This window comes from Thermothelomyces heterothallicus, assembly GCF_042370625.1.
Source record: "Thermothelomyces heterothallicus CBS 202.75 unplaced genomic scaffold P884_scaffold_25, whole genome shotgun sequence".
NCBI lineage: Eukaryota > Fungi > Ascomycota > Sordariomycetes > Sordariales > Chaetomiaceae > Thermothelomyces > Thermothelomyces heterothallicus.
The window spans coordinates 43794-57049 of NW_027192586.1; the positions used below are offsets into that span (position 1 = coordinate 43794).

Consider the following 13256-nt stretch of genomic DNA (forward strand, 5'->3'; position numbering starts at 1 on the left):
GTCGGTCAAGAATGTGACAGCAAACACAACAGACAGTACGCGGTGAAAGGGGAAGGGAGGGGGAGGGGAGAGGTCAAACTCGCCGGGAAGGGCAGGCCGGGGGCGTGAAGGGAGGGGGGAAGGTCAGAAGGTATGGGACGCTGCAATATTAAACAGAGCGGCGCATGGCCGGACGGATTACATACTGCAGCATTGGCATCCGCCGGGGCCGCCTCGCCCTGCGACTGGCTCGGGTCTTGGGGGTGTGTGCTAGTGTGGTCTTGCACCGAGTGTGGCGTTGACCGCGGCCAAACCTGCCGGGCCTGCAGTCCATTAGTTAGTTACCTGCAGAAAGGATGCAAGACCAGGGCCCCGGTTTCGCCAAGCGGGCTGGGGCCGCATCACGCCAGTCGATGGAGAAGCGATGGTTCCGGTGGTGGTGCTGAGGGGAACGGTCCCTCCCTCGCTCCTCGCCCATCCCTGGGTTCCAACCCTGTTCTTTGTCGTTACGTTACCCATGCTGTGCCGCCAAAAAAATACCGGCGGGGGCGTCTTGTAGGCAGCCAGGGCGCTGTAGCGGACTTTTTGTAATCAATTACGATGTGGTGATATCCTCGTAAAGTATGCAGGAATGGAAACTCGACGGCAATGCGCCGATGCGATCAATCGACATCCTCCTGGCAGTTAATCGATGCGTTCGTGCGCGCGGTGCCGGTTGCTCGGGAGGGGCATCCCAAGGCCACTCGGGCGGGGGATGGGATTGATCGACGCGTAACCTGATGGAGAAGGCGGCAGCAACCCTTGTTCCTTGACCTTGTCTCGCAGTGACCCTAATGGAAAGTCACCCCCAGCCCATCCTCTCGCTGCGATATCGTGCAGAGCAATCTGCAACAGGAACAGCCGGGAGTTTGGTGCCCTGGAGCTAGGTCGGGCCCCTTCAGCTCGCAGGCAACTGAAAATGCAGTGAAACGAGCAGGTCAGAGAAGGACCGGAAACAAGCGGGGTGGCCGCTGCAACGGCTCTCTTTTTTCTCAGACCGGCCAAGGCGAGACACCTCCTCGGCTGCAGCAGGGAGACGGTGGCTGCTCGGGGTTTCCATCAGCGATGCAGCTTACTGTCTTGTTCAACGTGATGGAGGTGGCCTCGTGATGACGAGAAGCCAACACGCCGTAGTTGGGAGGAGCCGAAGCCGGGTTAGCTACAAGAGACACTGCTGAGAGCGGAATCCCCTCGGGTATTGGTCCGTTGATCAGCATTGGGGGTTCTCCGGTGCGACTCGCCGTCCGGAATGCTGCCTCGTCAAGCGCCGCGAAGGCACAGGGTGCGAAAACTAGTTAACTAACGACGAAGCACTTTTACACTAGTTAGTGACGGACCGAATCCACACACGCTGTAACCTGTGCGGGCAGCAATTATTAATCACCAACACCGACGGGCCCAATCTGCATTCAGCGATTGTGGTCGAAGAAGCTGGTGATAAAGATGGTGAAATGAGGATCAGAGCGAGGGTTCTCACCTCGGCCATGCTGGAACCAAAACAAAGCTGCGTCGATCGTGGAGTCGGGCGGGGGCTGAGCCCTGACGCGCATGGGAGGGATTGGCTGTGAAGTTGGGACGAGAGAGCCGGAGAGCGGCAGACCAGGGAGCTGCTGCAGACTGCAGAGGCGGGAGTGCCCCGCACCACGTGATCGGCGTGCAATTTTGGCAGCCTTGGGTCGGCGCACCGGCCAGGCTCCCCCGTTGAGGTCGAGGTTAGTGGGGACGCTTGCGCCCTTGGCGGCCGTAGCGGCCGTAGTGGCCGAAGTCTTACACGGACCTCATCTGCATCTCGGCAGCTGGGACGGCGAGGAAAGTTGCACCCGACCCAAACGACCGACTCAACGGCAATCTGAAACCAGTTTTATCATGATCAACGTTTGTTGCAACTGAGGCCACCATCTCTCATCTCTCGCACATCTGATATGCCAATTGAACAGGCTGGATCCGGAGCCAACACTGACAATATACCGGGAGAAGCGGCATTGGGTTGCTCGCTTACTCGCATTACTACAATAGTTTGCGCTTACCAGAAGCCCATGCTCTACGTGTACGGATTACGCATTACGGATAGTGAACGCAGTAACTTGCGCATTCCGTAGTCCCGCTCCCTCCGAAGCTAGTGCAATTCCGTACACAGTATCCGTAATCACTCCTCCGTAATATCCACCGAACCCTTCCTATCCCTGCAAAAGAGAGAGAGAGAGCCTAGTGTACGGATGTAATCTGTAGTCCCATCCGCAAGCACGCACGTGGAGAGCGACAGGGCCTGCTCGTGCTGACAAGTTGGCTTTGCGTGTTTTCTCCCCTGGAATGGGTGCATCTTTGCTGGCACTGGAACTACACTCTGTTTAAATGTCCTCCGTTAAACAATTTTCTGCATACGGGTTCAAATTCTCGAAAGGGTTCTCTGCCGGTCCAGGTTGGCAGCCGCGCAAATGTGAAGTCGAGGAGCGCTTCACACGAGTTACAGGTCAAGAGGCAGGCCAACAGGCGCCGGCCATACGACGGAAATGAAACAACCCCCGGGTCGACTTTGTCCGATCCTCGACTATCGGCCCAATCACCCGACAACGTGGGAACCGGGGAAGAATCCTACGGTACGGAGTAGTGTAATTCGTAAATTCGTAATCGCAGTGCGATTGCCCCAATAGTTATACGGTGTCCAAATTCAGAACCGCCGCTCTGCAAGCCTTGACGATAGCCGCCAGCTCCAGGCAGCCAGTTACCTGATCGAGCCGAGCATGGCGCGTGTGCGGTAGCTTTTCAAGGGAAGGGGGGGGATTTTTCTCTCTTCGTGGGCTGCACACCATCTCGACTGCAACTGCCGCGAAGGTGCAGAGGCGCGGCGCCCCAGCCAACCAGAGATGCAGCCGCGAGGGCAGCAAGCGCAAAAGCGGGAAGCTTCGCCACAGCCCAGGACCATACACTACTGTGTAATCCGTAGTGTAGTGTATGCGCGCCTGCCTGACCCCTGCCGTGCCCTGCAATCCCCCAGTAACGGCAGCCGGGTTGTGCGGCCCAGCGTCTTGTTCCTGACTTGCGCACGCTGCGTTGCCCAGGGCACCTGCCGTTTAGTGGCGGTGCTCTCCACCCTTGCGGGCGGCGAACGGAGAATTCCTGGCACGACAGCGCCATCGATACACAAGGATGCAAGGCACTCAGGCGCTCGGCTGACCATCTCGGCGCTAGCAAGTAGTTATTACGGATTATAGATTATGGATTACAGATTACGGTTTACATGACGTTACAAGTCACTCGACTACAAACGTGCAGAAGGAGAAAAAAAATCAAGACTCGACAAACTCCTCGGTACCTTGAAGATGAGACTAGCCATTGCAAAGCCAAAAGCGTCTGCCTAAAACTCTCGGTCTTCCGGTTACCGGAGCCTTCGTCCTACCTCCGCCTCGGCCTCCACGGTGCTGGGTTTGGGTCCCAATGGCGCACGTCGCCTCCATGGCGGATATCAGGCACATATGGACGCAGTACATTGTGAGCCGTTGATGCTGGTCCGAGAAGGCAATATGGAGTATTCAATGGACTGCTGATCTCGAACTCGATGGCCGCGAAGTCCAGGCCGGCAGACTGTTTGTTGACATGAGGTCATCGTCAGCTCCGCTTCACCGTGACCCCGCCTGATGTGCTTCGTTTCGGAGCCAGGTCGAGAATCCTCCAAGGCTCCATGTAACTAACCTGACGACCTCGACGGGGGACCCTTGAGGCCGAGTGATCGGTAGTTAACACCTTCCGTCTCCCTTGTCAATCCATTGAACGGAAGAAGCCGCCATCCTTTGCTCCCGGAACTCCGCTACGGATCAAGACCGCACCGTTCACCGGTCAACCAACACCGGGCTGCTGACTGAGCCACGGTGCACGCCCTGGACAAAATGGCTATGGGGAGTAAGGAAGGTAATCTGTACCTACCTTATGTATGTACGGAGCAGTACGTAAGTATTACTGTACATTCCAGGCGCATGGCAAGCATGGTTTTTCTGGCGAGATCCTTTCGCGGCGCACCGATGGCGCTGTTGTTTCATCAAACGGTAGCGTACTATGTATTCTACCTGGGCCACCCCGCCGCAGGTGCTTCGGCCCGATCGTCCAGCCCGATCGTCCAGCCGGCGGCCGACGATCTATGCACCTTCTGTGCCTCTCCGTATGTACGCTAGGTGCTGTTGTTGGATCGCCCATGCGGCGCCCTTCTCTGGCCAACTTCAATCCTATCAGAGACGGTCCCATCTCAACGGTTCCCAAGGTTATTGGTTTCCACAGGCGCCGCCCCGACCATCAGTCAGGCCCGAAACCGCGACCTGCTTCGAGTTCGTACACCACGTGTCTTCTTTGTCGGTTTGCAACATCTCATCGGGTTCATCAAGCGGCCTTGGCCAACAAGGAGACCGCAGTTTCTTATATATATACACAATCGTTCAACATCGCTTCAACACACACCGCCGGGTCTCCTTTAACCCCCACCTCCCCACCCCGTGTCACATTCTCCCCCGTTTCGGGAACTCGGCATCCGGACCAGGCCGTGTAGCTGCTCCTGCTATGTATAGAGACGCAGGCGACCTTTTTCTGCGCCGGCCCCTTCGCCCTCCCCCCCCCCCCCCCCCCCCCCCCCCCCCCCCCCAAAAAAAAAAAAAAAAAAAAAGTCCCCCAGCCTTCTGTCTGTCCAGCCAGGGTGGCTTGCCCGTTGGGGTCGATCTCCGGCTCCACTGTAGCAAGTGCCGCATCCAGCCGTCCGTCGAGAATCAAGCATGCCCCCTCCTTCGTCTTACACAGGAAGCGTGCCCACATTCTTCGTAACGGACCGCTGGTGATGGAACTGAGCCCACCTGTGCCTCCGTCTAAACGGAGAACCGGCTGCCCGTTACGGGCCAAACCAACCGCCGCCAGCGTTTACGGCCGCGTTTCTTTCCTGGTTGGTTGGTTGGTTGGTTGGCTGGTTGGTCGTTGTTATTGCTGTCGTCTTCTCGTTTCCAAACATATCATTGTGCACCCATGATATTCTGATCGCTTCGGTCCATCATGGGCTCACACCCCTTCGTCCGGTCCGACTCGACCAACTTGATGTTGGCCCACGCAATAACGGTCCCGTTGGACGATCCCGTTAGGACCTCGCTGGCGAAACCCCGCCGGTGCATCCACCGGTGTTGGTCAGGTCGGGAGAGTGCTGGGCGATGGCGCCGGTAGCAATGCGCCGAAGTTGGGGTCGTCAGAGGAGCTGGTTCGCCTCTTGCATCTCTCGCGTCGTGGTGGTTTTGAGGAACGAGGAAGCCGATAGCAGCAAGACGGTATGTAACAAGCAAACATAGCCGGAGGATAGAGTGATGAATGGGATGCGTGGGGGCCAAAATTATCGCAGGATGATCGTCTCGAGAATGATATGTGTCTCGCAGGAAAAAAGTTGGTTAAGAGGGGTCCAGGTGTGGGGAGAAAGTCGACCGCATTCGCCGATGTGTTGAAAAGAAAGCTACCAAAAAAGTGCTCCTGTGCGTCGTGCGGCTCCGCGCATGCCGGAGCTTATCCAGTTGACGACTCAGTCGAATCGAGTCGAGCACAGGAGGGTTAGGTATCCCGGGGCGTCTCTTCAGGGAAGGGTGGCATAATAGCATGGGGTTGAAGTTGCAAAATTCTCAAACTGCCAGTCCGAGAGGTGCGCCGTCACGCCTGAGAGCCAAAGATTCTCAGTTGTAAATATCGAGGCTAGAACTGGGGCGGCAAACTCACACGCCGGGTATACTCTCTCTATTCAGCCTGTACCATCGCCTTCCTCCTCCCCTTCTCGGTCATCGTCCCCGTCGTCCTCACAGACCGCATACGGCACGAACCGAAAGTCCAAGAAGCTCGGCCCGGACCCCTCCACTTCCACCATGAACTGCATACTCAACACTCCCTGGCCGTCCCCGCGCAGGCTAACCTTGCTTGCGATCCGCATGGCCTCGCTCGCCGATTTGATCATGTCGAACTTGAACGTCTGCGCCCACCGTCCCCTGACGGAGAAGGTCTCGAGCAGATCCCGGCCCTTGGCAAAATCCACGCTGCTCGACCCGAGCGGGCCGCCCGAGCTGGTCAGTCGCAGGTACGGCTCAGTCCTGGATGCGACGATGGTCAGCTTCTCGGGGCTCGCGGGCGCCAGCTCGGTGAGCGCATCCAGCAGCCAGCGGGCAGACGTGATGATCTTGAAGGACAGGTCCTCGATGTCGAAGGGGATGTCGTCCGGCGCCTCGGGCACGTAGGTGGTCAGGTTGCACGTAGTGCTGACGCCGGCCTCGTCGAGCACGATGCTGAAGGGCTCGCCCTCTCGCGTGTAGGAGAGCGAGCAAGTGCCCGACATGCCGAGGGTGTGGTTCGAGAAGGCGTCCGGGCGGTAGTTGCGCAGGTTGCTACGATACGGATCGGCGTCGGCCTTAGCCTGGCGGGCGGCGGCATCGGCGGCACCGAAGATCTGGAGAGTTTCGAGGAGCGCCGGAAGGGAGATCTGGAAGGTTGGGAACATGGGATCATCGTCTGCTTCGGCGTCTTCGCCGGCGTTGGGAGCCGAAGGGAGGTTCGTGGTGTAGGTGGTAAAGAGGCTCTTGCTCCAGTGGGCGACCCCTTGGGCAGCCAAAGTCAGCATTCGAGAATTCACGGACAGACAGCCCTATAGCGTGTTGTACACACCTTGCATGACCCGGGCGTGGTCGGCCGCGAACCTTAGGCCGTGCTCTGTGACGTCGACGTGCACCTTGTTGGTAAAGTTGATCGCCTTGAGGAGCTGATACAGAGGCCTCGTGGAACTGGCAACCGCCCGAAGTATGGGGGGAGTTGGAGCGGAGCCCTGCGATTCCATGGTGACGTATTGGAAGAATTGCGCGAAAAGGACTATGTGTCAAGCCTCAACGGATCTTTGCTTGGAACTGCACGAAATCGACTTGGTTTCAAGAGACGGAGCTTCTATCGTACAGACTTGGCGGGAGGGTTGGGTATCTCAGACGTAAACTCCGACCGCACAGAACATGTAAACCACGCCAAACCTGCAAAAGAGAGTTCTCCGTTAATTCGAGTCTGCTGAGGATGGAGGAGCCGGGGAAAGTCGACGTACGCAAGAGCTAGGGATGCTGGGACGGCGAGAAGAGGTATGTTCAGGACTGATCGGTCTAGGAGCGACGAGAACCATTAGAAAATCAAACTGGTTCTGGAAACAGGCGCGGAGAGCAAGTGGTTGCAGCCATACTCAGAGTGAATGCGCCGCCGAGAGAGAGGCCGGTCAGCAGCAGAACGAAGGCGACGATGAATTGGCTGTCCTTGCCGACGGTTGGGACAAAGGGCGAGCCAGCTGCTGCCTGCCAGACCTCATGCAGTGATGAATCCATGTGCTGCCGATGCCGCGGGCTCTGTAGGGTTTTGCGGGTTTTGCAACAAGAAGCCGAACCCAGAGTTGCTGATGGTGGTGGCCTGGCTGCAAGCAACTGAAATGTCAACTGGACAGCTTTCGCTTGCTGCTTTGTGAAGAGGGAAGCTTGGCAACCGACATGGGGGGCTGCCGCCTCTTGCCTTGAAGCTGCTAGTTAGTTAAGCCCTACAGCCAACTTGAGCCCCACTTCTCCGCAATCTATCCGTATCATCACCTTATCCATCAACCGCGGTCTCGAATCCAACGTTCCGGCGCCAAATTTCCATCGCGTGACCGCTGCGCGTTCATCAAAATGAAAGACGAGAGTAAGTCTGCCGCTTTTTAGGACCCTCAACTTTACTTTTCCCACCAGCTCTGCTGACTTTGATGCCACAGACGGGAAGCGCAAGGCATCAGACGAGCCGTCGTCGCCTGTCGCATCTAAGCGCGTCAAACACGACAACTCGGCCGAACCAGAGCAGAAACCCGCCGACATCCCGCCAATTCCGTACCCTGAAAAGGTGAGTTTAGCCCACTGCCGCTCGTACCACGTTCCCGACCCTCCTCATATCCAACTTGCCCCTCCCTGCCTCCCCTTTCCCCCCCAAAGGCTAACCACATTGCTCTCGTCCAGCCCGCGGTGATCGAAGAGCGCAATGGAGAGATCGAGTTCCGAGTGGTCAACAATGACAACCAGCGCGAGAGTCTCATCATCCTCACCGGCCTCAAATGCATCTTTCAAAAGCAGCTACCGAAAATGCCCAAGGATTACATTGCGCGCTTGGTCTACGACCGCACACATTTGTCCATCGCCATTGTGAAGAAGCCGCTTGAGGTGGTCGGCGGCATCACGTACCGGCCGTTCAAGGGGCGCAAGTTTGCCGAGATTGTGTTCTGCGCCATCTCGTCGGACCAGCAGGTCAAGGGTTACGGCGCCCACCTCATGTCCCACCTGAAAGACTACGTTAAGGCGACCTCGGACGTGATGCACTTCTTGACGTATGCCGACAACTACGCGATCGGCTACTTCAAGAAGCAGGGCTTCACCAAGGAGATCACCCTCGACAAGTCCGTCTGGATGGGCTATATCAAAGATTACGAAGGCGGCACCATCATGCAGTGCACCATGCTCCCGCGGATCCGCTACCTCGAGATGGGCCGCATGCTGCTCAAGCAGAAGGAGTGCGTTCAGGCCAAGATCCGGGCCTATTCCAAGTCCCACATCGTCCACCAGCCGCCCAAGCAGTGGCAGAAGCACGGCGTGTCCCCGATCGACCCGCTCTCGATCGAGGCGATCCGCGCCTCGGGCTGGTCCCCCGACATGGACGAGCTGGCGCGCCAGCCGCGCCACGGGCCCAACTACAACCAGCTGCTCCACCTCCTCAACGACCTGCAGAACCACCCGTCGAGCTGGCCCTTCCTGGTCCCCGTCAACAAGGACGAGGTGCTCGACTACTACGACGTCATCAAGGAGCCCATGGACCTGTCCACCATGGAGTCCAAGCTCGAGGCGGACCAGTACAACACGCCCGAGGACTTCATCCGCGACGCCAAGCTCATCTTCGACAACTGCCGCAAGTACAACAACGAGTCGACGCCCTACGCCAAGTCGGCCAACAAGCTCGAGAAGTTCATGTGGCAGCAGATCAGGGCCATCCCGGAATGGTCGCACCTCGGGGACTCTTAGGCAGGGTTCTCTCCTTCCACCTCCCCCCCTTTCTCCTCCTCCTCCTCCTACACCACCGTCGCCTCCTCCTCCTCTTCTTCTTTCGATCCTGGCCCCCTCAAGAAACGGTCGGCCGAGCGCCTCTCCACCGTCCGTGCTACTAGAGGCGGTAGTGGTGCCATGAACGAGGCGGGCGACACATCCAGCGCCATGCAGCGCCGCGGTCGACCTCCTGGTCGGGGTGGGAGGCGTGTCGGGACGCGGCGTTGACGGCGTCTGGGGCCAAGTTGTGGTGATTGAAAGGGTGGGGGGAATGGGATTGGGAGCCACGATGGAATGATAGAGCGGGTACATGTACATCCATGGTTGCATTTGATTTTTATACCGGCGTTGAGATGGCAGAGGTGGGAGGGTGCTTTTTTTTTCGGCGTTGTTGGAGGAACCATAAGGAAATCCGGTGGCCCAAGACCGATGACTTTCATCCTTTCTTTTCGTTTGTTCTTCCCCCGAGTTTTTTTCTTTTCTTTTCTATTGTATCGCACAGCCTTACATACTCGATTCGGCAACAATGCCTTCCTCTCTTCAGTATTCACGGTGCATTCTCGAGCAGTCAAGTGCGAATTAATGACCACCATTTCGTGTGGAGAAATAGCTAAATAATCATTATTTCGGTTGGTACTATCGTAAATAAGCTCGACCTCCTCAAAGATGGCGAGCCATCAAGCTGAGGCCCAGATACAGATAGCAACCTCCTCCGTTGCCCGACTACGCGACCGGATAAGGTCTGCCAGCGCGAACAAGACGGAGACACCAAGCACTAAAAAGGTACCGCATAAAAGCAAAAGTACAACAGGCCATCGCTCATTAGCAATATGAATCGGATCCTCAACTCGACCACCGCTTCCGCACGTCCTCCGCCTCTCTCCTCCGGAGCTTGCTCCGCCCAAACATCTTGGTCCACGCGGCATCCCACGGATCAAGCTCCACCGCCCTTCTCGCCAGCCCGCCATCTCCCAGGCTCCTCTTAGCGTCAGAGTGGGTGTGCGCGGCCGTGATGTTGCCACAGTCTGGGCGCTTGAGCTTGTTACCGAAGACATCAGCGGCCCAGATCAGCACGCCGTTGGTCCACCCGAAACCCTCGACGACCTCGTACTCGCCGCCGCCGCCGGCCACGTTGGTAGCGCTGTCGGCGTACTTCTCAAACATGATGCCCGTAGCGTCCGGGCTGACGCCCTGCAGCTGTGGGAAGTCGCTGGTCGAGCCGCCCGTGGCATACCAAGTGCAAAAGGTGGAGTCCAGGTAGCGCTGGGCGAGGCGCAAGGCCAGCTTCTGCACGCCCTGGTAAGCCGGGTCAGACTCGCCAAAGGTGGCCGGGGTGTTAAGCAGGCCCTGCATCAGGACGTGCTGCAGCGGAGGCCAGACGTTGGGCTGGTCCCACTGCTGGCCGGTGCGGTAGTTGGTCGCAGCGATAGCGCCCTTCTTGGTGTCGAGCATGCGCGACACGCGGGCATAGGCTTTTTGCACCGCGAGGGGGTTAGACTTGAGGTGGGCGGGGGCCGCGCCGGTCCAGAAGGGGTAGAGCTGGGCGATGTGGAACAAGACCTGCTGACCTGGCGGAGCCGCATATCGGTCGAACGGGGCGGTGTCCTCGTCGGCCGGAATGAAAATGTTTTGCGCGTTGGAGGTCAGATTGTAGTCAAAGTAGGACCAGTGGGTGGCGTTCCACATGAGATTGTACATGGCTTCGCTGCGCTGCTTGGCAGCCGAGGCGAACCGCTTGGCTTCCGAGGAGTTGCCGGCCTTTTCGAGGTACTCGGCGATGATAACCTCGTTCTCGTAGAGGATTGAGTTGAGGTCAACGGGGACCATCTCGCGAACATTCAGCGAGCGGAGCGGGAAATAGACATCCCTCGCAGCGTCGTCGGGAACCCGAAGCCATCGGGCGGTGTAATCCCAGCCGGACTCGGCGCCGCTGGCTAGGTTGGAGTACAACACGGCCTTTTCCGTCTCGTTAAGAGGTGTCTTGACCGGGTATATTATGCCCGAGGCCGCGTAGTAGGACCCGTTGCTAGCGGTAATGTAGTCCTCCCGGTACGACTCCGGGCGCGGCTGGTTGTTCTCAACGTGGTACCTGCAAGAGGCAAAACGTATTACCAGCTGGTTTCCGAGGTTCGTCCGCGCGGGCCCACTCACCTGTGCAGGGTATACGTCTTGCCGTTCGACGCCGTGACGGACACGCTCCGGTTGTTGGTGAAGAAGTCGTGCTCCTTGATCAACAGCGGTAGGGCCCTCTCCAGGATGCTCGTGTCGTTGGTGTAGTCGACGTAGCTCTTCACCATCCGCGTCAGGAGAGGGGGCTGAGACCTGTTCAAGTAGTAGATCCTGGCGCCATTGGGGATGAAGCCGATCGTGTCGATAAAGTCGAGGAAGTTCTCGATGATGTTCTTGGAGATCTGGGTGAAGGCACCGCCGGTGCGCAAGAGGCCCTCGAGAATCCAGTACGAGTCCCAGTAGTAGGGCTCCCGGAAGCGGCCGCCAGCCACGACGAACGTGCGGTTCACGGGGATGAAGCTGTTGGCGCATCCGGAGCAGTCGCCCGAGCCGGCATAGCGCCTGGTCAGGTCGGGCCAGATGTCGATCACCTTGCTGACGAATTCTTTGATGGTGCGATCCTCGAGCTTGTTGAGGAACTTGGGGTCGGTCTGCAACTCGCCCTTGGGCACCTCTTCGAGCTCGTGTCCAGCCGGGGCAAAGTTTTCGGCCAGGAAGTTGTTGAGCTCCGAGTTGTTAGACAGCGGCTGGCGCAACTTGCTGAACGCTGCAAGCACTTCGTCTACTGGCTTGAGCGTGGGCCTGGGCAGCAGAGATCCGGGTCAGTCCATGTCTCACCGTGGACCAGCAAGAGTAGGGCGCTGCATTCCGGGCCGGCAGGAGGCTCGTGACTCACATGTCTACAAATGTCTTGCTGTCGACGAAGGGATGCGCCAATTCGACGCCTTTGAGCAGTTCGCCATGGCAGTAGATTGGCGAGTCGCAGGGCGCCGTGACCGAGCCATTGATGTACAAGGCTGCAGCGCTTGAGGCAAGGCCGGCGAGCGCCGCCGTCGCGGCATGTCGGAGCGCCATTGGGTAGCTCTCAGCACGTCGTGGTGGTGCTGTCTTGCTTACAACGGTGTTGCTGTACCGTGTGGGTGGGACAGAACGAAAGAAGGCCCCGAGGGAAGCAGGGGATGTTGGGTCCTTTTAAAGAAATGAGAGAGAGATGCCGCCTGCTGCCCCGGTTGGTTGGAGGATTGGAAGGAACGAGGAGCCTCTCAAGACTCAAAGAGCCTGCTCGGCCGGGCCTCGAACTCGTCGGTCGAGGACCTCAACAAACTGTGCATGTAACCTTGTTTGCAGGAAGCCCCAGCTCTATACTTCGTACGTAAGGTAGTATTGGGGATGATGCCCGGACCCAAGGCTCGCCCTTCGTGTCCGGGGCATGGGGTAACTTGACCATGATCGTCGCTTCTCCAACTTTTCTGTTTTTCTTCCCGCTTTCGGAATCGGGAAGCAGGCATTGCGGCCTTGTCATTCTCAGCAAAGGCGTTTCTATTTGCATCTTGACTTCACTGACGTATTACTGAATAAAGCATACGAAGCTGTAAGCCATATGATAAAAACACAACATCTCTGTATGTTTTCCCCAGATTCTGCCATCCAAGTCGCGTTTCTCATGGCTACAATCACTTTTACAATTTCGCGAGCGGCAGGAACTGCGAGGAACGGTTGGGAATTGGTGTTGGAGCTGCATTTCCCCGCAGCCCCAAGCCAATTCCCCGGCGTAGCCCCGAATCAGGTGCCCTGATTCGCCGGGCTCTTGTGACGTCAAGCCAGGCTTGGGGCGGGACGACAGGGGTTTAGTGCGGGGCAAAATTAGCTCTCCCCAGCCGGCAATGGCTTTCTCCCCAGCCAATTCCAAAATCCCGGTTCAGCTCAAAGCTGGGTTCTAAAGAACGCGTGGAGTTTACACACACTAGGCCAGCCTCCAAAAGACGTCGATGTCAGTGGCTGCCGCTAGTTTGCTTAGCCTAGATCGTAACCTTGATCTGATAACTCTTCAACGGGAAGCACAGACCCGCCCCTTCATCCTGAAAGCAAAGGGACTCGGCATATGTACGGATACCTACTGCAGTACACTAGGCATGTATCCGTACACTA

At 57.7% G+C, this 13256-nt stretch overlaps 4 protein-coding genes across 4 annotated transcripts; 1 reads left to right on the forward strand and 3 right to left on the reverse strand.

Annotated features, from left to right (window-relative positions):
- Nucleotides 1-5767: 5767 nt before the first annotated feature.
- Nucleotides 5768-6847, reverse strand: P884DRAFT_272071 (Rad1/Rec1/Rad17; the record flags this gene model as incomplete). Its single annotated transcript, XM_069442493.1, has 2 exons — nucleotides 5768-6612; nucleotides 6679-6847. 2 exons carry the CDS (start codon nucleotides 6845-6847, stop codon nucleotides 5768-5770), a joined length of 1014 nt encoding a protein of 337 aa, XP_069294822.1.
- Nucleotides 6848-7120: 273 nt separating this feature from the next.
- Nucleotides 7121-7493, reverse strand: P884DRAFT_263231 (uncharacterized protein). The gene has a single exon (XM_069441742.1). The coding sequence runs from the start codon at nucleotides 7368-7370 to the stop codon at nucleotides 7182-7184; it is 189 nt and encodes a 62-aa protein (XP_069294823.1). The 5' UTR covers nucleotides 7371-7493; the 3' UTR covers nucleotides 7121-7181.
- Nucleotides 7494-7703: 210 nt separating this feature from the next.
- On the forward strand, nucleotides 7704-9077 carry P884DRAFT_279882 (histone acetyltransferase-like protein; the record flags this gene model as incomplete). The annotated part of the gene is made up of 3 exons (XM_069443373.1): nucleotides 7704-7716; nucleotides 7787-7911; nucleotides 8025-9077. The coding sequence occupies 3 exons, from the start codon at nucleotides 7704-7706 to the stop codon at nucleotides 9075-9077; spliced, it is 1191 nt and encodes a 396-aa protein (XP_069294824.1).
- Nucleotides 9078-9689: 612 nt separating this feature from the next.
- Nucleotides 9690-12640, reverse strand: P884DRAFT_249116 (glycoside hydrolase family 37 protein). The gene is made up of 3 exons (XM_069440581.1): nucleotides 12004-12640; nucleotides 11250-11909; nucleotides 9690-11187 (listed from the first exon to the last, which is right to left on the reverse strand). The coding sequence occupies exons 1-3, from the start codon at nucleotides 12180-12182 to the stop codon at nucleotides 9942-9944; spliced, it is 2085 nt and encodes a 694-aa protein (XP_069294825.1). The 5' UTR covers nucleotides 12183-12640; the 3' UTR covers nucleotides 9690-9941.
- Nucleotides 12641-13256: the final 616 nt, after the last annotated feature.